This window comes from Egretta garzetta, unplaced genomic scaffold (genome assembly GCF_000687185.1).
Source record: "Egretta garzetta isolate BGI_Z169 unplaced genomic scaffold, ASM68718v1 scaffold1324, whole genome shotgun sequence".
In the NCBI taxonomy this organism is placed as follows: Eukaryota; Metazoa; Chordata; class Aves; order Pelecaniformes; family Ardeidae; genus Egretta; species Egretta garzetta.
The window spans coordinates 53,918-81,463 of record NW_009259480.1 but is presented as its reverse complement, the minus strand read 5'-3'; the positions used below and the strand labels follow the sequence as shown (position 1 = coordinate 81,463).

Sequence of the window (27,546 nt, the reverse complement as noted above, 5' to 3'; positions counted from 1 at the left end):
TTCAACAAGGCCAAGTGCTGGGTCCTGCACTTGAGTCACAACAACCCCATGCAATGCTACACGCTTGGGGAAGGGTGGCTGGAAAGCTGCCTACTAGAAAAGGACCTGGGGGTGTTGGTGGACAGCCAACTGAATATGAGCCAGCAGTGTGCCCAGGTGGCCAAGGTGGCCAACAGCATCCTGGCTTGTATCAAGAATAGTGTGGCCAGCAGGAGCCCTGTACTCGGCACTGGTGAGGATGCACCTTAAATATGATGTTCAGTTTTGGGCCCCTTACTACAGGAAAGACGCTGAGGTGCTGGAATATGTCGAGAGGAGAGCAACAAAGCTGGTGAGGGGTCTGTAGCACAAGTCTTCTGAGGAGCGGCTAAGGGAACTGGGGTTTTTCAGCCTGGCTGGGGGGAGACCTTATCGCCCTCTACAACTGCCTGAAAGGGGGGTGTAGCGAGGTGGGTCTCGTTCTCTTCTCCCAGATAGCGGGCGATAGGACGAGGGGAAATGGCCTCAAGTTGCTCCAGGGCAATTTTAGGTTGGACATTAGGAAAAATTTCTTCACCAAAAGGGTTATTAAGCACTGGAACAGGCTGCCCAAGGAAGTGGTGGAGTCCCAGCCCTGGAGGTATTAAAAGACTGGTAGACGCAGTACTTAGGGGCATGGTTTAGTGGTGGACTTGGCACTGTTAGGTTTATGGTTGGACTCAATGACCTAAAAGGTCTTTTCCAACCTAAATGATTCTATGATTGTATTATTTTGTATGTCTTTTTTCTGCTCTTTCTCCTTAACAATTATTCTACAAGTCTAATTCCTCCATCTGTTAGAAAAATTCAGTTCCTAATTTCCATTTCAATGCAGCTGAGAGTAGATTTGTCTACAGTATTTTAATATAAAAGGAATATACATGGTTTATTATTTTGTTCTTGACATGTAAGATTTGTTTATGTCATGTAAGCATGAAAGCATGCCCATTCCTACAAGTGCCTTGAATCCATTAAAGTATCTTTTCCAAAGCAGTCTGTTAAGTCTAACCACAAAACCATCAAGCACAGGAGTAGTTCTGTTTCAAATTAACGCATCAGGTTGGCACATAGCAGACAAACAGCAATGTGGCATTCCTCAAACGGCAGTGCCTCTAGCATGAAATGATAGCAGAAAAACTGCATAGCTCAGGGATGTAAAAATGGAAGCAGGTCTTTTGCACAGGTTCCACACCTGGGAATGGAGCCACCGCCTATGACAGAAGCCATCCTTAGGCTGCTGAGGAAATTGTCTGAAATGGAGAACATGCCTTTCTCCAGGGGCAGTAGTCAGGACCCTTCCCTAAAAGCTAGTTTGGTTTCCTCAGTGCTGTGAAGCATGAGAAATCTTTTTGTATCATGAATCATCAGTTTCACTCTCTCCTTTTTCAGAGCAAGTCCTTTATTTTTATGTTAAAAATATACGTGTATACTTTTCGGTTTGGAGGTTTTGTTGGGTTTCTCTTTAAGATAAGGTCAACACAGCAGCATCTCACAGAGACAGACCTTTACAGCCTGGAATGCTGCAAAACCTCTTGCTGCCACGTATTCGCACAAAATCTGTCCACTTTGAACATCCTGAGCACCAAAACATAAGAGGGTAAGAAACACAAGGGGCTTGGTAGCGCCAGGAGCTTCTCCCTGCCCAGACCACAACCCAGCCCCAACGGGGGAATGCAGAGGCCAGGGCTGGACCTGCCAGGGTGCAAATGTGGTTCTTCACGAGGCAGATCTGGTAGTGGTGACTGCAGCCCAGGCTGGTGTGGAGATACCTAGCATTCAAAGGCACACACAGCTCTTGGCAGCTCTTGCTCTGTGGAGATGCTCAGCATCACTCTGTGCCCCTCTCCTCAGCTTGGCTGCATTTGCTCAGTGCCAAAATAAATTCATCAAGCACAGCAGGGCCTTGCTGGAAGGAGCAGAGGAAGAACTGGGCTGACCTCAGGCTTTGCTTGTGGCAAGGAGTTGTTCAGGCACCGGCGTGCAGGAAGCCACTGCCCAGAACTGGAGTCTGGGAAGAAGCATTTTGGAGAGGCCACCACGTCCGACTGACGGGAGGAGTGCGTTGATTACGGCTTAGCTCCCAACTCAGCCACAAACACAAACTTGCTAAATCTGCCAGCTTAGCAGCTTTGTTGACTTAGACCTCAACACACAATGTCTCTGTAACGTAGCCCTCCTCTTCCTTCCTCCCTACATGGCCTGAACTTCATCACTGGAGGTCTGGGTTCTCCTGCAGCCTTTTTTTTAGGAACTTGGTGCCCAATTTAGTGAAATTGCCGTTGGCTCACCCCAAAGGTTTCCTTCTTTAAGAGTAAAGCATCGAGATATTCAGCTGATGTGCTGTCACTAGGCTGGTTGCAACCAGGCAGCTTTGTGAAGGTTACGAAAAGAATTGCCAGCTCCTCACTACAAAACAAAATTATTTCAGCTGAGGAAACATAACAAAACCAAACAAAAAATCATCTTTATTAGAGTGAAAATGGCATCCATCACAGATAGGTTTGATGTGATACTTGTTCTTTTTCATTTGTAAAAACCTTAATTTCTCTTCCTTAAGAGTTCTAGTTTGGGCAGTTTCCAATAACGAGGCTTCTGCTGTTATCTATACCACAATCTGCCCTAAATTAATTTTTAAAGAGGTTTGGGGTTTTTTTAATAGACATGATGTTGCGTAGTTCGGAAATACTTGAGCATGACATGCTCTTTGCCAGTTTGTTGTGGTTTTTTAAATTGTGTTCTCTACGCAGACCATGAGATAATATCTTTGTCACATACCCCTTCTGTATTTTTTAGGAACACCTGAGAGCTTTTGACCAGGAAGTAAATGCGTTTGTGGACTATATGTTTGGACCTCGAGGTAAGCTGCTCCACCTATAGCCCTTTTCAGAAATAATACCTATCCAGTTACCGCTCAAAAATGTTATAATGAATAGAAGCAGTCCATTTTTTTCTGTCTGAATAATTTCTTACTGACAAATGTGGACTAGACAAAATCGCAGTAGTTGCAGGAACACACCATTATTGTAGGAAATCTATCAATGCACGGCATTTATAAATAAGGCCAACAGATTTTTGTTTTGACTGTTTGACATGTTTTCTGTAATACAAATTAAAACCAATCCCAGATAATACTGCAGGTGAAAGAAGAAATGAAACTGAATTTTGTTTTTGAAACTTAAAAAAAAAAAATCACTAGATTTGGGAGTCCTTTGTTTCTGAGAATATCAAAGGATACCAGTTTTACATCCTAATGTAGACTAAAAAAATTGAAAGCCTGGATTTTTCTGAAAGTGGAGAATCTGTTTGGGGACTGATTCTCATTCATAATCCAGTTATTGTTTGGTCCAGCTACCTATCAAATAGCCTCATTCAGAAGGATGCTCAGAGCAAAAGCAAGAAAGGGCTTTTAGCACCCTGCAGGACCACGTCTAAAATTTCAGTAAACCAACAGACAGGGTGGGAGAACATCTTTCTAATTCCTATTTTTGCTTTCTAAAACAGTTTGGACAAGAATAACTTGAATAACTGTAGCTTGGAGGTGCCGCATGCTTTTTTAGGACCAAAACAAGTAATACTAAAGAAAAAAAAAAACCTGAAGTAGGACTGCAGAAAGAAAGAGAAGGGCAATGACAAGGTGAGGACAGAGCATCAAAGTCAGGGCTAAGAGAGCCAAGCACCTAGAGGAAAGGGGTAAGATGGGAGTTTAGACAGCAGACGGTCTTCACAGAAGGTCCCTGTAAGGCCACCTTGCTGCTGATAGGGCTGGGCTTAAACATTCAGCGTCAGGAATAGCCTTGCAAACTCTTCCCAAGGTTAAAACCAGAGCTGCTGCCCGTGTGGATGGACCTATGCTTAGGTATTCTCATTTTGCTGCAATGACGTCCTCCACATCCCAGAAAGGGTTCTTGGTTAATTAGGAAGACAAGGGAAAGAAAGCTGTAGCATTCTTAAAACCAAGAAATTCTCATTTTTCTTAGCTGGCTGGCTGGCTACAAAATCTTTTCTATCATCTCCGCAGTAGATATGAAGCTTGAAAGAAAGATTTCTGGTGAAGAAACACTGAATAGCTTGGGAACTGCAGCAAAAGTGATTAAAGCAGAATAAGTTTTATTAATATTAAAATGCACTATCGTAGAAGCCACTAACAAAGTAACACAATCACAAGCATTAAAGTACTACTATTTCTTTTTCAAATGGACATGATGTTCTCCTTCACTCCTCTTTCAGCGTTGGTCCAGAACAAATCGTTTGAAGGAATGAACTGTAGTTAATGCAATGCAGAATACCACACAGATCCCTTTGGGCTCTTAGAATGCACTTTAGTTAAACAAGTATTTTTTGTATTACTTGCCAAGTACATCACCATCCCTCTCCAGACATCAGTGCTGAAGATAGCATTTTTTTGTCCGTGCCCCTGCACTATGATCTTTAGTTTAACCGGTGGTATAATGACACAGTATCCTATATTTTGTGAATAACGTAGCTCCCTCTAATGTGTTTATACACATAAATAATTCACAATAAACAGCAAATTGTTTTAAAATTGGATAGAATGACCCCACAAATGAAAATCTAATGAATTCTTGAGTGCTTCCCCAAATGCCTAAAACCAACCGTTTCCCTGCTTTCTCTCCACCCATTTTCATCCACAGTGCACACTTCATCCAGCAGCAAGATGGCTTAACAGGATAAGATAACAGTGCCCTATTCTTTTAAAAAAAATCAATCCCATATTTATGGTTTATATTTTAAGTAGTAACTCCTGCAACACTGGTGTCACCACACTGGTTTTAGTCATCGTTACCAGAGGTGGCAGAGGGCACGAGAAGAGACAGCTAGCTGCCAGAGGCGATCTCTGCCAATGTTGGTAGTACCAGGTTAGCACAATCTGCAGTACTGCGCTACTAGAATAAGGGGTGTACTACCAAAGATCTGACTTTGATTTCTACATAGGCATATTTTATGCCTTTGTTCACTGGTGTTAGCTGGAGTCTGTACACAAATTTACCTCAATGTTTGCTTTTGAGCTAGCAGACCAAGTCCTTTGAATCGGGGAACAGAAGCCACATGCACGGCCATCAGTGGCATCTCTTAATAAGAAGCGATATTACAATTTGGTGTTGGTCCGTAGTATTCTGGATAGGAGATTATCTAGGCTCGAGGCAAAAATGAGAAACGGTGAAATAGCTATAGTGTTCTGCAAGAGAACATTCTTCCAGGGTCACCTTCATCTGCAGAGCATTGTTTGGTGTTACGCAAAATTAAGGAATATTGAATTGCAGGAGCTAAATCTAGTTAATTGGTTGCTTGTTTTATCTGTGAAAGAAACAGGTGATAAGAATAGATATACTTTTTAAAAGTTATCATAAATTAATAAGTGCTTCTCCTCTCCTCAACTGAAGTTTTATCTGTGAAAGAAACAGGTGATAAGAATATACTTTTTTAAAGTTATCATAAATTAATAAGCGCTCCTCCTCTCCTCAACTGAGTATAAGCAGTAGCAAGGAGTGGTGCAAAACCATCTACCCGCTGCACCTAAAAACGTCTGAACCTACTCAGACACCAACTGGCCAAAGCTATACAGAAACCTGAATCAAAATGTTTCTAAACCTCACTGATAAAATCCCAGGACATTTAAAAAGCCTGGGAGGCCTGCCATTCATTTCAAAGGAGCCAAGATTTCACCCCAAGGGTCTGGCACATCATGGCCAGGGACCGTGAATGAGCTTATTCACAGAGCAAACAGAGCTTGTGGGCACCTGCTCCTTCCCCTGCTGTAGTCCAGCACTTTTACACTGTGGCTTTATTCACTCCCTTGGCCTCAAATTGAGATGCTGTGTGGGTTTGACATTGTAAAAATAATCCTTTCTCCTATTGACAGCGTACCTTTATAGTGCTTGAACATGGAGATTGAACCATCAGTCAACAGAAATACTTCTGATCTCTCCTTCCAATAACTTTTTTTTTAAATACACCTCCTCTCCTGTCCCTTCCTGCCACATAAAAACCTCCCTCTTCTTGTCATTCAGGGATAAGTGGAAGTGGAAACAAAACAGTCACGTTCCTTAGCTTCCGTTTACAAACCACTTTCTGCCAATAACACTTACCTTGCAAGGTACCAAGGTCAGGGTGGAAAATAATCAGTAAGAGTACACATTTTAATACTTTCTCTTGAAAAGGAAAGAGTATAGAACTTAAAAAACACTTGACATGCTAACCTGAACAAGCACACGAGTTCTGCTTTTGTATGGATCAGCCCACATGCTTGTGGCCACTCACAGCAGTGTGAAAACTTTCTGAGGGCATACTAGGACAGCATTTGAAGCTATTTAGTTTAATTTGCATTCTCATCTCTTCCAATTACTTTTCCTCTTTGAGCAAACATGCTGCTTCATTATCTATTGATGCCAGTTGGCCTTTGTGCAAGTAACCTTTATGCACCGAGTGTTGCAATCCTCAGATGGGTTGACCCTTCTTTAGATAGCAGCTTTGCTGACATGACTGCTTTCTACATCTTCGTTTAGGATACCAATTAAGTAAATTAAAACCTTCTGCTCCTAAAACATACACTAGGTTGGCACTTACACGTACAACCTTTACCTGTCCTATGACTCCTGTGTCCTGTTCAGAGCCCGTAAGTGAGGAGAACCTGTTTGGAGCCCACATGGGAGCAGAATCCCCTCCAAAACATCCATTCCAGTGCTTCACACGTGGCTTGTGAGTTTTAAGAGGGCTGTTGGAAGTGTTTTATTCTTGCACTGAGGTGATCTTAAATAGACATTGAGATCTGAAGACAGAAAACAGGCATTCCAGCTTGGTAATGCACAGCAAAGCAAGGCCACCCTAAAGGCAGGGTGGTGCTTTGTCATAGATAGTTGTGCTGTCATGACTGCTTTAATCCTACACCTCTCCTCTCCTAGAGGTTTTTGAGAGTCCAGAAGGGAGACTCAAAACCAGGAGAGCACTGGACTTCCACAATAACTTAGGTCTGGTTGAAAGTCTTCCCTGCAAAAGAGCTGACATTCCATGCAGAGCCCAAATCCAACAGATGAGCATTACAGCCACTGCGATGGAAGCAAGGTGGGAAGTGGAGGGAGACAGTACTGAGAAAGCAAGCCCATGTTCATAGCGCTGTTCATAAGCAGATTACTCTAACTCACTTAAAAATCTCACTTTACGTATACCTGTACGCATATATGTCTGAGGAAAGAGTAGTCAGAAAGAATACAGTACAGCAAAATCGCAATCGGCAACAGTTTGTTAAATACTTGGGCACATTTGGTTTGTGCGCCATCCATTGCCCAGTCCTTTCCAAATTCAACACAGGCAGAAAAATAGTAACATGTTTTTTCATGCACTGCAAATACCTTTTCTTCTTTTACAATGTGTAACATAATCTTGGTCTTTGTAAAAAATAAACTAAGTAATTTAGAACAGTTTCTAAGAACAGAAAGAACTACTGTGACCTGCACAATAGCTTCTCACTGACTTATTTCCTCACTTACTCCATAAATCATGACAGATTTAGAGTAAGCTTTTTGAAAAACTAGCCACGATGCCCCTTGTTCTTTTCGTAGATACATGTCTGAAGACTGTTGCTGTGGAAAACTAACTCTAAATCTTGCTCCATCTAAAAAAAAAAAACCCAAACCCACATTCCTTTCGCTCATGACATCCAGTTGCCCATAGGACAATGAAGCGGTGCCTCCAGATTGGCATATAGGATTAAGGCTTTGCTCACATACACTGAACTATCTGATTACTGCCAATGGGATTACTTGTGTGAATAAGGCAAGCAGGATTTGACCTTAATATTTCGTGTCAGGACTAGGCAAATAGGACAGAAACTGTGAGAAAGCAAGCCCTTGCCTTGCCAAATATCTTCGATAACCATCAAAGTAAACATTTGCCATTTTTCATATTTAATGCTTTTGAAAAATCCTCCCCTTGTATATAAACATTTTCTAGCAAGTGTTATATACCTTCCTACTTATATGGCAAATGCAGAATTAAAATAATATATGAACTGGCAACTTTACATGCATGCTTTGTGTTTAATACTATCTGCAAACTGTCCATTGAGCAGACTGAGATGTGATTTAATTAAATATTAAGTTACAATATTACATTGAATTTTAAAAAGCATTATTAAATTAAATTTTTAAAAGCACGTAGGAATGTTTTCTTCTTTTCATTTTCTCTTTCCTGTTAAAACAAAGAGATTTAAGTGAACTTAAATTACTAGGGAATTGTGTGCAGTTTTTGGCACACATTCTCTGAATTAGTATGCAGTTTCGGGGAGGTAAAAGCAATGGATAGCTCTTGCGAGCAAAACATGGCAGATTCCCTCTCACATTTTCAACAGATTTATTTCACGATGTGATGTGCCATATTTTAGCAATACTTTACTACGATAGCCTTCTTAATTGCCTGCTGCATGTGTTTTCTTTTCAGATACCAGGGTTAGAGGATGGTTCCTTTTGGACTCGTACCTTCCCACATTTTTCCTTACTGGAGCATACCTACTCTGCATATGGCTGGGCAACAAGTTCATGAAGGAGAGGCCTCCTTTCTCGCTCAGGGCTCACCTCATTGTATACAACCTTGGCATCACACTGCTCTCCTTGTACATGCTGATAGAGGTAAGTGTTCCTCCATGCAGTGCAGCTGAGGAAGGTGAGCAATATACAATTTTTAGCAGAAATATCTTCTTAGTGACAGGTAGTTTTGCTAGGGAATTTAACATCAACAACAAAGTAAATTTAAGAGCAAAAAAAGCCCCTTAGCAACTGGACAGTGAGTTGTACCGTACCTTCTCAGCTTAGATCTTGGTGTGTTTTAGCTGTCCTTCCTGAGCTACAATCCACACCTGGCTGCTACCAGGATGGTTTCCGCAAGCACTGAATCTGATTCTCCAGCAGTCGCTCAGTTTAAACATGCTATACCTCATTCTTCAGCACCCACAGATATGCCTGTGGATTGGGTTTTATTCATACAACTGTCTGTGGAATGATATTTCTGTGTACAAATGCTCGCGTTTAAATGTGAACGGAATTATAGATGAGAGCAAGTACTGATTTATTTATGGTATTGGCAATTCAATGTTATTTTTCTGCTCTCCTGACTAAGAAGCTTTCCTCATACAGTCAGACAGTAAGAGACAGATGGTAAAAACCTGCTACTTCAGCCAAAAGCAAGTGCTGTGAGACTTGGAGGCAGAATATGGCCACACAGATTATTTCCCAAGCACTTATCAGCAACGAACATGCTCACAGAAATCAGGATCCATTCAGAACCAGAAGAGAGGTTTGAATGCATCTGACAATTTTGCAACAGCAGAGGACTCAGTGTTCCTCAGCAAAGACGTGTGTTTTCATGTCCCCAGTGGGGAGCAGAAGCCGAGAGTCACTATTTTGATATTATTTGGGAGCTCCCCATTCTCAGCCTTGTGATAACTGAGGTACTTTTCATATTGAAGTGTTAACATCCATCACTTGAGGCCCTAAAAACAAACACCAAAAGGCAAAAACCACAAAACATTTTCTGACTTGGCTTAGAAAGTGACCCCGGGCACAAGAAGCCCTGGCTGAAGGATGTGCTTGATTTCATGGTGGGCCCAGGGGAGGTGTGAGCTGACGTTGCTGCCTTGCCTGCACAGCCTCGCAGCATTTCTTGCTCCCTGGGCTCCCAGCCACCACAGCAGTTTCCACAGGAAAACCAAGGACCGACTGTTCTGTCAGCCAGACAAGAAACTTTGCAGAAGCCAAACAGGACCCCAAAGATTTCAAGTTTTAAATTAATTTGAGCTAAACACCAGGTGACTGGCCTGGTCAAAAGGCTGAACAGCAGTTTGGGTTTGTGCCTTTGTGCAAAGGACCGACTGTGCTACACGGAGCTTCATCCTGGTCACAGCTCCAGCTGGCCTCAGCAGTTGCTGCGGGTGTCCGAGAGTGCAGGATCAGGCCCGGAGCAAAGGGGAAACCCGCACCATTGCTGGAAGGTTTGACGACTCCACACTGATTGTCCTCCAAAATTTAAATTAGCACTTTGATGTTTAAATCCCCATTTTGCTTGAAGTTATACAGACAGCTGTCTTCAGTAGCAAGACTCAGCAAAAAGAATTAACTGAATAGAAAACAAAAATGCTGCTCCCTTCCCCTCGCAGGCTGATTTGGCCTGCCACAAGTACATGAATGAACAAAGAGAATTTTAGCAGGTCTTGCTTACATCAATGAAGTAAACTTGGGTTTTGCCACCTTCACATCTTTGTAGGAATTGTGTTGAGCCAGCTCCCGTTCAGCTGCCCCACTGCCCTGTCCTTCCTGAGGCTACCTTTGCTGCAGATGATCGCTGAGTTGTGTTAGTCCTCAGATTAGTCCCTTTAGCCCTTGATTCTGCAGCTGGAGGCTGCCGATTCATGGCCCCCAGACTGCAGCTGGGCATGGCTGGCAGTGGCTCACAGCTCCACATTCTGCATTTTTTTGGGAACCCAAGGGACATTGTGTCTGATCTGCGCTACCAGCTGTTTTGCTGCAGATTTCACTCTTAGCTCTGGACTGTCAGCCAGGCTGGTTTTACACTGTACAAAATGCTCTTCCATAACAGCAGCTCTGTATTTTTTCATAGTCTACTTACCTGGTTCCTATCACAGCTTCTCCTGTGAAGGAGCAGAATGGAAGTTAAGGCTTGCAGACCTGCCTGGGGTAGCTTGCACACCCCTGCTGAAGGGAACCAGGCAAATGGGAGAGCAGAAACCATCTTCGGTACTGAATAAAGTTATGGTGACTCAACATTTCAAAATGTCTCGTTTCCAAAGCTTTTCTTTGGCCCTTGTTCTCTCTGTCTTTTATAGAGAGTAAGCTCTTTAAGGCAAGAGTTACCTATATTTAGAGCTAACTGCACAGTGGCTTCTTATGTAAACACAGCTGATCCCTCCAGCGAGTATGATTCAGGATTAATTCCTAGCTAGAGACATCTGTAACAGTTGTCTTATTCCTCCATCCTCCCACTGCACCTGAACCCCTCCGGTCTCTGTAACAGAGATAAATCACAAAATAATAAGCTCTATAAAAGAGATAAACCACCAAAAAAACCCCACAGTTATTGGCATTGTTGTTCTTATCTCTTCTTTGTGTTGTTTATAAGGTGCCACACACCTTTTCTTGTGATAGCTCCAAAATGGAGTGGGTGCTTCTTAGGCATTCAAAAGAAAAAACCTCTCATTCAAAAGAAAGGATGTCTCTCCAAATGCCGCCTGTCCCACATGATGGCTTTAATGAGAAACATGGTAAACCAGCTGATGGGGGGGACCTGTGCTGCAATTCTTCATCTCCGCACCTTCATCTCCTGACCTAGTTTAGCTGTCCCTTGACTACAGTTGGTCTGTACAACCTCAAGGCAAGACAACAAAGGTCGTAGCAAGGAGTCATAACAAAAAGGCTGTTTTTAAATCTCCAAGGGCAGATTCTTCCTTGGAGCCAGAGCTCCATGCACTGCACCATGGGCATGAAGTACCTGGGAGCCAATTTTAGCTCCATGAGCTTTAAGGTCAACCAATCCCTAAAGTACTTGGAGGAACAGCTCAAGGACAACTCTAAGATGTTCCATTAGCATAAGGTCAGATATCCCTACTGTCCCTGAAGGAAAAGGTCTACAGAAAAACAGCTCTGCCCAGCTGCTCTCATCCTAGAGAGATGTTTCAAAAACTTTGTGTCAAGAAAGAGTTAGGTGCCTTTGAAGGCCTCCCAGAAGGGCAGTTTATTAGACCTTAATTTAGACTTCTGAGTTAGGCAAGTGGATTTTCTTGAAGTCATCAGAGGCACTTACCTCTCCCCATGGAATATAATGGAGAAGTGGGGCATTCAGGTTTGGAGCATGGCTTTTTCAAGTACCTGAAGCCTAGACACAAGTCCTGTGCTTAAATTAGGCAGGCTGCAGGTGCGCTGCTGAGGCGGCAGAAGGCAATTCCCCCTACCCTTGCTGCTACAAGAGAAACTTGCATCGGAGGTTTGTTATTGGTTGTATACTCTGCTGTACCATCAAGTGTTGATAGACCCAGACCATGTCTACTGATCCAACAATTTCTAGTAGCATTACCAAAAATCTGCATGAAGAAAAACCACCTCCACCTTTTTGTTTTAATAAAAATAAAATTAAAAACTTTTAGCAATTTCACTGAAGAAAAAAATGCCTTTCCTCTACACAGATCTCTGCCTAAGATCCCAAAAGTACCAACTCTGAGCAGAAAACCAGCTTACTGTGAAAAGCAATCAGGTCTTTACATATTTTAAAATTATTTCATGTGCGAGTCAACTCACAAACCACACTCCAGGGATGCAATCTGAGGCACCAGAGGCCAAGATAAGGTTTTGAAGTTCACCGCAGGATAAAACTGCCACAACTCCAAAGATAAATTAAAATTGGAAACAAAGGAGAACCTTTGTTCTGATCTCCGAATTGTGAAATCACTCAGGTGAGGATACTCTCATTAATAGGAAAAGACACAATCTGTACCACGGTCTTAGGCTGCTTTCCCCAGCAGTAAATATCACCTCTGCCCTATTTAAATTAAATCTCAGATAGTCATCAGGCTCTCACCCAAGTCCTTTGATCAGGCACTGAGAAAACCAGGACACTGGCACCATCTGGGTCAGATTAAAAAGAGGATCTAGAGATATGTTTCATTAGCATAGGGGTGGCGTGATGTCTCAAGCTGCCTGTATCCCCAGGTAGCTTTGCAGACTTATTGTAAATCCATAGGATTTGTAAGCAAGCAACCATGTCTGTGTGAGGAAGCAGGACTTGCCTGCGAGGACCCCTTGATTCAGAGCAAAGAGCAGAACTGCACAAGTATTGCAAGCCCAGTGTATCAACATTTCTAGTGAAGCCAGGAAACAAGTCCTACAGAATATATCTTAAAAAAAACAAAAAAAAACAAAACCAAAAGCCAACAAAACACACCAACAGTGTATCAACATTTCTAGTGAAGCCAGGAAAAAGTCCTACAGAATATATCTTAAAAAAAAAACAAACCAAAAACCAAAAAACCACACCAAAACAAAACCAAAGAGTGAATACACTCTACCTGTTTCTAGGAGCTGAAAATTCACCCCGCAGTAAGTCCAGTTTCTGAATTACAGTCATGACTTGCAGATCCATAGGTGCCAGGACAATGTGAGGATTCCCAGGAGTACCAGAATTGCCTTCTCTATATCCTCTGATAGCAGGGAAATGTCAGCAACACAGTGCTAGCATGATCAGGGCCACCAGCCACTGTTTTTAGCCCTACACATGCAACTGGGATTACATCTCACAAATTGCTAGAAAACCCAGTATAATGCCTGGAGCTGGGATAACGGTGGGCAAAATGAAAGGAACAAACCAAAAATAAAAGGAGCACTGAAACTGTTTTATTCCATCGTTATAATGGCTGACATCAGAAAGATTTGCTTCCTAACTGTGCAAGTGTTAAAAAGCTACAGCTTGAGTAGCAGAAGGTCTAAGTAAAGTTTTAACAGTGCAGGCGATGAGGAAACACAAAAAGACATAGATCCTAGCTGATTTGAACTGTCCTGGAATTTTGCTATAGAAATCCAACTTCAACATAATTTTTTTTTTTTTTTTAGAGATTGTAATAGAAGATTGTTTACACCTTCACTAATTGTTCTGAAGTTAGCAAAAGTAAATTTAGCAGAGAAGTAAGGAATGATTCTAGATCCATAAGGACTGGTGCCTGAGGTAAAGGCTTCCTTTGAAGTAGTTCTTTAATCAGGACAGAAAGACTGTCTTGACCTTAGGGGAGCAAGAGGAAAAAAAACAAAGTGAGAAAACAAAAGAGATCATTTAGAAGAAGGGAGAAGTGAGAGAAAAAAAACCCTAGACAGCAAAAGGCCACTGAGAGTGCAGTATAAAACAGTGAAATGTAAGGATAAAAGCAAACAGCTTTTTTGAGCAAGTAAGAACTTTGTCTGAATAGAGTTAAATTCCCAGGTGTTGTTCTATCTTAAATAACTTGTTCAGAGAGCTGAGGAGCTGACTTTGCTGTCCTTGCCTGCAGTTATTCTACCTGGATATGTTGTCCTCACTTCTCAGTTTTCATCCTCCGAGTTCTCTGTGTCTTTCCTACTGACCTTTCTGAGCTCCACATTTAGGTAGAACATTTAGTCTGTTCATCAAAAAGGCAGCACTCTGGATCTCACCTGCATACTCAAGTAGAATTTAGTAGAACTTTATTGGAAATCAAGAGTAAAAACTCATATGATGAGGTTTTTCACATGTGCAAAGCTTCTGATACCATCACTGGTACCACAAAGTAACATAGAGGAGCTGTTCAGAATAAGAGATGTAATCAATGATTCATGGAAAATAAGCCTAGGAGGGATTTCTTTTAGCCTATTCCACTATCCCAGGCAACAGCAACACGCAGAGGAATTATTGTTCATAACTAAGTTCAAGACACTTTTGAGTCATTAGTTCACTAACCCTTCTAGAAGCCTCCCATTTACTTAAGGGGCATTAAATGGAACTGGCTGAGAGTTTCTCAACGACATGGGTTTACATTTGAAAGAGTTTTTGTTGACAAAAAAAAATTCTGACATGTATCAAAACTTCATTTGGGAAGGGGATTTTACCTTTGTCACTGCGATACGAACTTTGTGACCTCAAAATAAAAAGAAAGCATGGGACCACTTACTTCCTCTGCTCTAGAATAACCAGTATCCTTCTAGTTAGGATGTACCACCAGGATGAGAGATCCAACATGGAGTCCAGCTCTACATACTGCAAGTCAGGATAGCAAACCCCAGTCAGTGTGTTACAGAATTAGCCAGTCTTTTGGGGGACACACCATACATGTATTTATTGGACCTTTAACTAGACCCACGGAGAGATGGAGACCCTCACCGTGGAGTAGCCCAAAGCATGCTCTTTACATCTCTGTCCCCATGAAAAATATCTCAACTGCATCATAAAGAGGAACAACAAAATATTTTAATTGTAAAAAATCTTGTGGGGTATTTCCTATTCATCATCTGTTTCTTGTTTGGCACAACACTGCTACCAAACTGTTACATTTGGGGAAACCAAGGCACTGACCAGGTGGCAGGGCTGGGACCGGGGCTCCTGGAATCCCCCAGCCCTGGGCTGAACAATCGAGCCCACGCTGCTTCCCTGTGGGGTTTATGGTCTGGCTGGACTATAGCTCATTTGAGATTTTCAAGACACAAGAGCAGCCATCTGGAAATGCAGGCTGTTCTGCATCTCAACTATCCATCTAAAATTTGGGGTTATACCATGATTCTTGGAGGCTCATCTCAAAATCGGCAGCCTAGATAGAGAGAGATTCTTCAGCAAATACTGTTCACAGATGATTTTACAATTGAACATCCTAGCCAGAAAAACCTTCCTGAAAGCTTCCTAGGTATTGTTTAGGACTGATTTAATGATAAATCAGGGATGATTAGCAGTACCTTCCTCTATTCATCTACTTATTATGGAGCATTGCGCCATACCTTCACCCCAGCCTCTTGGGGATAGGAAGACAATTCAGATGTCACGGGCTTGTGGAACTGAGCCATGTTACAGTCAAAGAGCTGATTTCTCCCTTTAAAAACTAAAAAAGGGAAGTCAAGTGAGATGATGAATATCTGCCCCCTGTTTTTAGACACTGATAATCTTCTGAGGCATTTCATTCTAAAATTCACTTAAAATAAAAATTGCAAAGAAAACAAAGTCATTCCTCTCTCCTTCCTGAGACACTGTCCTGAGCATTTGTTTAGAGTCCTTTTCCTTGGGATGTGGCCAGCAGATAACTGCTTTTATTTAGGACGGTTTTGTCCAAGTCTATAGATCCAGGAAGGAGCTAGCATTCACAAGGACTAACAAAAATCTCCTCCTATGGCCAAGGGAAATAGGTGATTGACAGCACTGCAAGTTAGGCTCTTTTTTCCCACTGCATAGGCAGATTAGTCTCCTTACTAGCAAGGTTTAGCAAGACCACCATTGCTTGAGAGCAGTGGTCAGATCAAGTTGTTTTAATTGGCTTGAGGGCTGGAATCCCAGAGAAAACCCAGTAAAACATCATACACATGATGTCAAGAGGCTTCTTGCTCCCTTTTTTTCCACAAGAAGGTACACTAGTGCTCACCCTCCCGGTTCTGAACTGTTAAGCAGAATTTCCATTATTTGAATATTAATTCCATTACTAGTTTTTGGCTTCCCCTTCTGAACTGTGCCAGACAATATACCAGATAGACTATTTCAGTTGGAAGGGACCTACACCGATCATCCAGTCCAACTGCCTGACCAATTCAGGGCTGACCAAAAGTTAAGGCACGTTGTTAAGGGCATTTTCCAAATGCCTCTTAAACGCTGTCAGGCTTGGGGCATCGACCACCTCTCCAGGAAGCCTCTTCCAGGCTACTGTAGCAGAAAATGTGATGAGGTTAGGTATCTTCAGCAAAGCAAAAAAATAAGTTAGTTGTTAAAGGAAGAGAAAAAGTAATTGAAAGAGTAAAGTGGTTTTGCAATTGGAACCTGAAAAAAGCAGATTCCCAAAGATACATTAAAAGAGAAATGAACAAATTTGACTGATTCAAGCATAGGAAAGGTATCAATGTACAGATATAGAATGCAATAGAATCAATCAGGTAAAACTGTTTTAATTAATCTTGGGAAAAAAGTGTTAAAAATTGCATATCTCATAAGGTAAAATTTTTTAAAAGCTTTAGATTAAAAAACATTATAGGCACATGGTATCACAGAGCTAAGTTACAAAACATCAGGTAAAGCGTGAGTACAACAAAACACAAACTTTATCTCTTACCTTAACAAAGCAATAGAGTGTATTTGCAATGGCAATTTATAGTTCCTCAGTAAAATCAGGAGAAAGGGTCCTCCCTGGTCCATGACATTGCCTTGGATAAGAACAGAAACGCAGTTGCCTCTTCTCCTTTGTTTGTTTTCAGGGCTTTGAGGTTTTGTGGGTCATGATTTCAACCTCCTGCAGTCACAAGTGCTAGAGATGGTCGCGCCGTCACCACTTCCCACCTACAAAGCCAATGAGGGTTTCATTATAATTGACTGAGAAAAATAAAATAGCAAGAGGCAATATCACTTACTTCCTGCTCCTATTAGCAGCACTAGCAGCAGAGGTTTCTGGCAGAGCTGTTAAAGCTTGTGCTCGCGGCCGTGCCTTACCAAAGCTCCCAGGTGTCACCACTGCAGCCTGCTGCTGTCCAGGATGCAGCCTCCAGAGGAGCCCCTGGTACTCCACCACTGTTTGACCATACTGGTCCCAACCAAGAACAAGATGACAATTCCATTTTCTTCAGCATTTCTCAAGTAACAAGACATTGCTGTGAGCAAATCTTCAACAACAGCATGTCAATGGTGCTGTACCTACCTGCTCTAAAAGTCTCGGTTTGGGGATGACTCAGTCGCCTCTCCTTTGGAGAGAGAATCCAAGGCAGGAGGGTGCACAAAAGCACGCAGGTGAGCTACCCAGAAAAAGCAACCATGCAGCAAACTCTCCCCATCCCTCAGGAAGCTGCTACCTATTGCCAGCTACAGCTTTGGCACAGATCTGGGGACCAAGGACATGCTGCAGGAGGAACAGGTGGGGACCTGCCTGCCCTCCGACTCCTACTCAGAGAACGGATGTGACCCCTTTTCCACTCAGCTGCTTTTTGAAAGATAATAGGGAAGTCAAGTGGCAAAATTTGCTTTTCTCAAGGAGTTCTTCTCCTCAGCACCTCTGCATGTTAAGGTGGTTGGGGAGGTGCGACCCATGCCTCTCCTTCCCACCCGCTGGCCACAGCAGGGAAAGGAGAGGAGCCCGCATGTCCCAGCCCCGCGGGCCTGCAGGCACAGCACGCAAGCAGAGGCCAGCTTGGCAAAACAAGTTGCGGTCTCAGCCACGTTGAGCATTTGTGTGAGGATCTCTAGCTGGGTTTTTGTCGTTTCCCCTGGTTTTAGACTCTGGTCCCATCCTGTTTGGTGTGGTGACCTCTGGCACACGCTGTAGGCGAGTCCACAGAAACACAGGCTGTTCCAAAAAGAAGTGGTTTTGTTTCGGTTGTTATATAGCAGTTATCTGCAAAACACTCATTTACTGTCTTTTCATATTTCTCTGCAATCTCTGTGTGTTATTTTGGCCACATACACCAGCTATGTTGGAATATGTTGGAATATGTTGGAACCTAAAGGGGGCCTATAGGAAAGATGGGGAACGTCTTTTTCATAGGGCCAGCTGTGTTAGGACAAGGGGAAATGGTTTTAAACTAGAACAGGGTAGGTTCAGGCTAGAGGTAAGGAAGAAATTTTTTACAATGAGAGTGGTAAAACACTGGAACAGGTTGCCCAGAGAGGTAGTGGAGGCCCCATCCCTGGAAACATTCAAGGCCAGGTTGGATGGGGCTCTGAGCAATCTGATCTAGTTAGCAGTGTCCCTGCTCACTGCAGGGGGGTTGGACTAGATGACCACTAGTGGTCCCTTCCAACCCTAAACATTCTATGATTCTATGATTCTAATTACAGGGACAATCACAGAACTGCAATTCAGACAAAAAATAATAGAAGACCCTGGCTCTCCAGGTTTTATTGCTTTATAATGTGAGTTTATAATAAGCGTTCTGGGCTATTTGCTAATTCTTCAGATAATATTAGCAAAGATCTTTTATTCTTTATGTATTTACTCTAGGAATTAATTCAGTTTGATCACTGAGAATCTCTCTGCTTCACTTTGGTATAGACTGTCACACATTCAACACAAGAGACTACTTTTCAGTCTGAAGTGGGGGGGAAAGCCTGTACCGATGCTGATGCACACCTTCTCTGTGAATGTAGTGCCAGAGTTGAAAGCAGCCCACTTCTCACAGCATCTTGCAATTCTGCTTACGGCACAACACTTCAATGTATTTCTCCCACTGCATCCCCTGTAGAGAAGGAGACAGACCCCAGAACATGAATTGCTCAGCGTGGCCCCAAACCCCACTTTTCACACATTCAAGAATAACCAAGACCTTTTTAAAATCAACGGACTCTACATAGCATTTATAGACAACAGATGACGCTCCCCTTTCCAAAAGGGCTGCTGAATGCTTCAGGTGGTCATTACCATAAAAATATTCCACATCAAAAGCCACCATATGGCTTGCTAGAAACCTTCTGCTCCATCACAGAGTGGTAGCCCGACATTCCATTGCTTTGCCTGCTTCCCAGTACAACACGCACTAAATCTAAGAAATTGGTTGTGTGTCTACTCACGTCTCCAGCACTATGCCTGCTCTCCTCTTATCCTACACTATTAAACGCAGGAGGAAGTAAAAACGCATGTGTATGGCGTTAGGAAATATTTTTCCCATTGCACTACTTTGGATTTGCCTTCTGTTTGCTTGCTTGCTTGGCATTGGGGAATTTTTCTCCAGGACGGTTTTGCACAAGTAGCCATGTTAAGCTCTGTTCACACTGCTTCAGGACAGAGATACAATATTCAAGCATGAGCTTTGGAGTGGGGATCGCTGCACTAAGTAATGAGAGATTTTAATGGGTGCCTTGAAGGCTCTAAAGCTAGAGAAATGCAAGAGGAATGCCATTTCAGGGTACATCCCGAACACAACCTGATGCCTTTTCCATTTCAGAGCAGAAGATATTAGCAAGTTGGCTGGTTTAGGAGCACCAGTTCATGGAAGGAGTAGGAACCTACCGTGCTTCCATGCTGCTTTTTTCAATAAACACAGGATGATTGCAGAGGTAAAAGCGAACCGCTACGTCTGTTCGTGAGCGTAATTGCTGCATTTTCTTGTTCCAGCTCATCCTTGCCACATGGGAAGGAGGCTACAACTTGCAGTGCCAGAACCTCCACAGCGCAGGGGAGGCCGACATCCGGGTGAGAGACAGCAGGGGCCCAGCCCCCAGCATCCATGGTAGTCCTTCCCTCCGCGCTCTCGGTGCAACACTTCGGTGTTCACGGCAGTTATAAGGATGATATTGAGGACATCTTTAACATGAGGGTTCAATCAAGTTGCCTAAAAGCTGGTAGCAAACAAGAAATGTTATCCTTCTGATTCAATACAGATGCATCCTTGCTGTAGAAAGCATGACAAGGAGTATTTTGAAAAGCCATATATCAAGATCCGTGATCAGAACAGTGTTGCCTGACTATTAAAACAGAGAATACGAATCATTTAAAAACATGGAACAAAAAAAAAAAAAAAATCAATCATCTAAATTGTAGCACTTGTTGGGCTGTGGCTGCAAATGGATTTAAGCCCAACCCTAAACTCTGGAAAACTGCAGAGACATTTTGCTGGCTTGGCTTATCTCTAGTTTCAACCCTTATTTTTGCATCACAGCAATTCCATGTACGAACCCTCTGTCATTCCCCACGTGAGACTTACTTTCCAGATAACGTTAGAACTCAAAGGCAGAAAGACTGGTTAACTTACATAATTTTCCCCAACCCTCAAAATTTGTCTGTGTTATGGAAAGGAAAAGGCAAGTTAAATACCTTTCCCCATCAACAAGGTGTTTTCCCCCTTTCTGTTTTAACTGACGTTCTTTAACACTCCTGGGACATACCCTTAGCTCTGATAAAGTGTCTCATCTCTAGAGGAGAGTATATTCCATTGTGTTGAGTGTCAGATTTGGATTATTTAAAAAGAAGCTGCTGGCAAAATCTGTTCACTGCCAAGAAAGTATAAATGGCAGCACCTTTAAGAAAAAAAAAAAAACCCACACCACACAACCCCACAAAACTGTATCTTTGATGAAAAAAACAGAACAATTAGAAAACCCTTTGACAAAGTTTTTATTTCTTAAATTATATTTAAATAATTATATATTTACACAATCACATTAAAAATCATACATTTTTTTCTAAACTGCTTCATTCAAAAGGGAAATATAATTCAAGTCAGAGCTTGTGCTCGTCCCTCAGTAGGACATTAATGCCTTTTGGCAAGCTGCATGCCTAGGGACTGACAAGTACAGCAATATTTAAGCCGTTTTATAGGCAGATATTGATCTCCTGCTCTTTTGTTCTTGCTTGTACAGATAGCCAAGGTGCTGTGGTGGTATTATTTTTCCAAAGTAATTGAATTCATGGACACTATCTTCTTTGTACTGAGAAAGAAAAGCAGCCAGATCACCTTCCTTCACGTGTATCACCACGCCACTATGTTTAACATTTGGTGGTGCGTTCTGAACTGGATACCTTGCGGGCAAAGTAAGTCTGTGTTCGCTTCATCACCTGGGCTGTAAGTCTCCTGGTGCTAGAGGAGAATCGCATCACCACGCAAAGCAAGTGTGTCGCTGACAGCATCGTTAGCATTCATAGCCTTTCAGAGCTGCTGAACACCTGCAGATTGCAGTGAAATTAAAAGCATGGTTAAAAGATCGGGGCAAAAAAAAAAAAAAAATATATATATATATGAGTGTTAGGTCCTGGATTTTCCACTTCACTGCCACAACCCCTCATATTTACTTCCCTTCAAACCACTGTTAGGCAGGATAACACTGCTGAGTAGCATACAGGAGCGATCACATAAAAGACCTACTCCAGAAGCAGACATAGGAGGAAATCAGGACCCTAGGAAAGTCAGTGTCAATCATGACTAATGAACTCAATAGCATTTTTGCAAGTTTGACACCTGTATGCATCAATCTGACATTCTGCTTTAGCAAGATACTTTACTTACATAATCGCTAATTAAAATACCAGTTTGAGTTTGTGTTGTCTTAAATGAGAACCCATCTCATCAAGCAGTAGAACTACTGGACAGCCAGAACTGATCAATACAGTCTTACACTTCCTACTGAAATAGCAGAAGTAGCAGCATCCTTTGCCTTATATATATGCCTTATATTTTGAGTTCAACATATTTCACAACAGTAATCTCTAAATGACTTGGCTCTTAGGAGGATATTGCAATTGTCATCATCTCCCCTGTGGAGGTGGGGAAGATGTACAGTGCTGCAGGCTGGTCACTTGGCATTTGCATACTAAGTCCAAACAGCAGAGAACTACTTCAGGTGTTTCACAAGATACACACCTTTCCAGGGCTTCATACAGCTGGAGGCTTCCTGTGGCACAGTTATCAGAGTTGAGAAGGCAATCAGTTTTCTTACTTTGAGCAGTTAAAGGGAATCAACCCCAGTGCACTGTAATATTTTGTAAAGCAGCTCACTGCAGGTGTTTTTCAGAACAAAAAGCAGAATTCACATTTGTTGGCACTCAGTGTGGACAGTAGAAAATCAAAGTAAATCGCTGTTGTAGGTAGAAGCAGAGACGAAGGACTTCACAGCAATTAAGAGCTATTTCTACAGAGACATAAACAAACTAGTGGGGGGTTGTGCTTTCTATTGTGTCTGAACATATTGCCCACACTTTGCACTAGTTTTGTGCTATTATAGTTAACAGAGTGGAAAAATCAGTAGCTAAGTAATTAATTAGTAATTATTAAGTAATTAATCGGCAGGAAAAAAAATCAAAACAATTGGTGAGACCATCTTCTAGTTGTCAAGCGCTGCCATCATAGAGATGAGCATACAGCAGGCAGTAGCGCTGCTACTTCTCAATAGTCTGTAAGGTACAGAGGGCAATGCATTTTGCTCTAGAATTAGTATTTACTAAGCGTGGCTAATTAGAGTGGCAAGGTATTATCTGGGGTGAAGTTCTGGAAACCTGCATCTCGCAGAAGAGCCGCTGAAGAACACAGCCACAGGAGGCTGGTTTAATTCAGAGTAAAGCCCTTACTGCTGCATCAGGGAGCAGGGGCACGGGTGCCTCCCGGGGCGCTGAGCTGCGCTACCAGCGGCAGTCGCCCATAGCGGCGCCGAAAGCTTACAGCGATAACAGAAAGACTCCTGCAAGTAACGCTTGGGAGGGGAGCAAAAGCAATAATCTGTAAACTACAGAATAGAAAATTGGAGAAAATGAAAAATACAGGATGAAATTACAACGTTCAGCATGAGAAAAACCCTAAAGGAAGCACCATCCAGTTTGTCAGTTTGTCCCTAGGACAGCACCTCTTTGCGTCAGGAATGTCTTTAGTAAAGGATAAGCACCGAGGCAAGACTTACCGTATGCCAGAGACATTGTTAGCCAGAATATCTTCTCTCACTTTTTAGCAGTTGGTCTATAAAACGTTCCCCTTGTTGGATTTTTACAGGTTTCTTTGGACCCACTTTGAACAGCTTTATCCACGTGCTCATGTATTCGTATTATGGACTGTCAGTCATCCCTTCTATGCGCAAGTATCTGTGGTGGAAGAAATACCTCACTCAAGCACAACTGGTATATATCTCTCTTAATCTCACTTTTAACAACCAGAAATCCTTCAAAATACCAGAGCTGAATGATAGATAAATATTGTAACTTGCAGAATTAAGCCAGCTAGAATTCAAATACAACAAAGCTATCATACAGATTAAGTTACTAGGACAGCTTGTACAGCTTAATAAAGGAAATGATCATAGAATCATAGAATTGTCTAGGTTGGAAAAGACCTTTAAGATCATCAAATGATGCTCAGAAATATTTCCTACAATATAGTAGAAACTCTACAGTCCATAAAATTCCATTATTTTTGATATCTTGCATAGAAATGGACATTGCTTAACCATGGCAAAAGGACTGGTTAAAAATTTATAAAAACTATCTGACAGAGCCAGCTCCAGCCAGCTCCAAGACGGACCCACTGCTGGCCAAAGCTGAGCCCATCAGCAAAGCTTGGGGGCACCTCTGTGATACCGTATTTAATAAAGGGTAAAAAATGCTGCACAGCAGCTGAGAGGGAGAGGAGTGAGAAAATGTGAAACAGCCCTGCAGACTGCAGGTCAGAGCAGAAGGAGGGGAGGAGGGGCAGAGATTCCCCTGCAGCCCCTGGTGCAGCCCACAGTGGGGAAGGCTGTCCCCCTGCAGCCCATGGAGGTCCAACAGTGGAGCAGATCTCCACGGGCAGCTCAGGGAGGACCTCACACTGGAGCAGGTGGACATGCCCTGAAGGAAGCTACAAGCCTATGGAGGACCCCATGCAGAAAGGGGCTCCTGGCAGGAGCTGCAGCCTGTGAAGAGCCCAAGTAGGAGCAGGTTTTTCTGGCAGGACCTGTGGCTTGGAGGGGACCCGGGCTGGAGCAGTCCATTCCTGAAGGACTGCAGCCCATGAAAAAAAACCCACACTGGCGTAGTTCTTCAAGAACTGCAGCCCATAGCAAGGACCCACGTTGGAGAATTTCATGCAGGACTGTCTTCTGTGGGAGGGACCCCATGCTGGAGCAGGGGAAGAGCATGAGGAGGCAGGAGCGGCAGAGCCAAAGCAATATGGACTGACTGCAACCCCCATTCCCCATCCCCCTGCACCACTTGGGGGAAGGAAGTAGAAGAATCAGCAGTGAAATTGAGCCTAAGAAGAAACAGGGACTTAGGGGAAGGTAGGTTTAGTTTTGTTTTATTTCTCACTATCCTTCTCCATTATTAATTGGCAATAAATTAAATTAATCTTACTAAAGTCAAGTCTGTTTTGCCTGTAACGGTAATTGGCAAGTTTTACCAATTACCCTCCCTGCCCTTATCTCAACCCATGAGTTTTTGAATCTTATTTTCTCCCCCTATTCTACCAAGGAGAGGAAGTGAGAAAGCAGCTGGGTGGGCACCTGGCAGCCAACCAAGGTTAACCCACCACACCATGGTACAACTACAAAATGCAAAATTATGTAAATGAACTCTTAAACAAGACAGAAGTAGTCTGACCTCTAGAAGTCTACTCCAGGAGTTGCTGTACCAAAGAGCTGAGCCACCTAAAAAGCTTCTGTCAACAAGATACAAGGCTTGATGTGAAATGAAGTCCCTTTCACTTTTTTGTCTTAGGGCCTGTTCATATTATTTGGGAGTTCAGATGTTTGCAGTGAGCTTAAAAACGCACCTCAGTATGCTGGACTGACGGCACGCTCAGCTGGCTGGGGAGAATCAGATGCACCAGCGTGGGCTGTGGTTCACAGTCCTAAAAACAGCCAGCCTTCTGCAATTCCCTCTCCATGTCATTTGTGCTTCACTTGTCCCCATCTTAACTCTTAATGCAAACGTCAGCCTACCTGAACTTCTCCTCAGACCTGGGATTTCCAATTTCTGTTCAGATTTCTAAAGCTATTGCCTAGAAGCCTTCAGAGTTTTCTTGAATTTCTGCCCAGTAACAGAGACAATGCTGTACCTGGCACGACACTGTCTGGAAAATAGAACCCCTATTAAGAAAAAGTGTTTTCATTTTGCCAACGAGGCTTATAAACTCATTTTTAGAAATCTCTGACCCCCCCCTTTTTTTTATATTGCATAAGAGTGCCATTTTAACTTAACCCTCACAATACATTCGCAGGTGCAGAAAGGGATAGTTTTCAAGAGTACTCAAACTTTCAAAGAGCAGGACTGGGTGACCTTGTTGTATCTGATTTAGCTAGCACCAGCACTTTCCCAGCAAACACTCACGCATGGTCTTTCCTCCACAGATCCAGTTTCTGCTCACTATTGTGCACACACTCAGCGCAGCCGTGAAGCCGTGTGGATTCCCATTTGGCTGCCTCATGTTCCAGTCCTCCTACATGGCCACACTGGTTGTTCTCTTCATAAACTTCTACATTAAGGTAAGGAGTCTTCCAAGAGCTCTCTGAGAACTGTGGTGAAAAAAAGAACTTTTTGGATAGCAGTCTTGATGAACTCACATGAAGAACGAGCATCAGCATTTGAAATACATGTGTATTAAAATATATATCAACTAAGAATGATAGATATAGTAACATCTTCAAGAGACAGTTATTCAGTAATTATGACCTTTCCATTGCAGCTCAGCTCTTCTGCACTTGTATAGCAGGTCAGGTACCACATTCAGGACTTAGGTGGTCTGAATTTGCTCTGTTGGGCAACTTAGACTCTTCCTCCCTCCTTGGAAAAAAGAAACAAGCAGCTCTGTCTTTGCATTATTTATTTCAACCTTTTTTAGCAGGGACTGCTCCAGCCTGCCTGCATACTTCTAGTTTTTTTTGCACTAGAGCTTCTAGTGAAAAGGGCTTAAAAATCTCTTTTGACATCAAGAAGTATTACAGTAATACTAGTAAGGTGATATCACCTACGGCAGTGAAAATAATACAGTTCCCTTAACACTGTCTGAAGCAAATACATACATCTGATCAACAAACACCAGACAGCTCCATTTTGCAGTTAACCATAAGTAGTGCTTGGGGGGCACTAAATAAATCCAAGTATTTACTTTGGGGTTTGCTTTTATAGACATACCGGAAAGCACCTTCAAGAACAGCTATAAAGGAAACCCCCGTCGCAACGGAAGTCAAGAACGGTTTCCATAAGGACTACTTTGCTGCTGCCAATGGATTCCTGAATAATAAGAAAGCACAATAAGTATAGTATTTCCTATGGTGTTTTTTTTTCTAAAAAAAAAAAAAAAGAAAAAGAAAAAAGACTGAACTACAAGCTTTAGCTTAAAACCTATTTGATTACATTTATCAGTTCTTTGTACCAGACACTTGTTAATGTACTGCTATTTAGGTTTTAACAAAACAAGTAGAATTACTTGTTCTATCAAAGATCACCATCGGAACAAAGGCGGCCTAGATCTTTCTCCTATGAAAAAGAAAACCTTTCTGATCTCGAATGCTGACACAAAAACGCCTTATAGAACACTTGATGGATAAATCCATCAACGCCTTCAAAAGGTTAGGACTGCGTTCAGACTAATGGGGTGAGCGCCTTTTGTGTGTGTGAGAGGTCTTGAGGCAAGGCTTCGCAGTGCACCCAACACTTTCAGCTAAACTGCGGCCAAGGTCAGGAAAAGGAAAGGGGAGGAAAAAAAATAGGGTGAGAATCATACCTTTTCCATCATCATACACCTCCCTGCTTCTTCCCAGCTGTTCCCCAAAGCATGCTCCCTCCTGTGGACACCAGCAAGGTGCAGCCATCCCTTTGGTCCTTGTGGGAGCCCTGGGGAAGGACATAGAGGGTAGAGCCCAGGTGCACTGTCCCATAGTTTGCAGGCAGACATGCACCATGCTCGTTTGCTTTATGTATGTGCAACCTGACTCAAATGCCACGAAGGCTGGCAGGAGCTTGCCGTTTCAGGGGGTTGGACTGGTAGCACCTGGGACTGCCCAATATGGTTTTTAGAATACACAATATCATACAATGACATGGGGTTTTGAGGTCTAGTCAAAGCAAAACAAGTCACTTTAGATGTGCTAAATTTAATAGAGTTCTGGATAAATGAATTTTGAAGGAAATAGGAGCTCAACGACTTAATGAAAATAAATCCTTTGAGTGTAAATGCACACAACGTTAATCCTATACAAACACTGCTAATTTGAAGCAAACTGACATGCCACCATGTCTAGAAGACACAGATAATCTTAAAAGTTAATTCAGCAACAAGCAAATCACATTATATAGGAATTTTTGTGCTAGGTGGGCCTTATTCAGACTGGTCTCTGGCTGGGGAAACAGATGAGACTGAGGCGCAATCCTCTGTAGGG

At 42.6% G+C, this 27,546-nt stretch overlaps 1 protein-coding gene across 1 annotated transcript; it reads left to right on the top strand.

Moving 5' to 3' along the window:
- Nucleotides 1-238: 238 nt before the first annotated feature.
- On the top strand, nucleotides 239-26,422 carry ELOVL2 (ELOVL fatty acid elongase 2). The gene is made up of 8 exons (XM_009637173.2): nucleotides 239-331; nucleotides 2,812-2,875; nucleotides 8,473-8,660; nucleotides 19,826-19,903; nucleotides 21,070-21,241; nucleotides 23,187-23,311; nucleotides 25,516-25,650; nucleotides 26,294-26,422. Exons 1-8 carry the CDS (start codon nucleotides 239-241, stop codon nucleotides 26,420-26,422), a joined length of 984 nt encoding a protein of 327 aa, XP_009635468.2.
- Nucleotides 26,423-27,546: the final 1,124 nt, after the last annotated feature.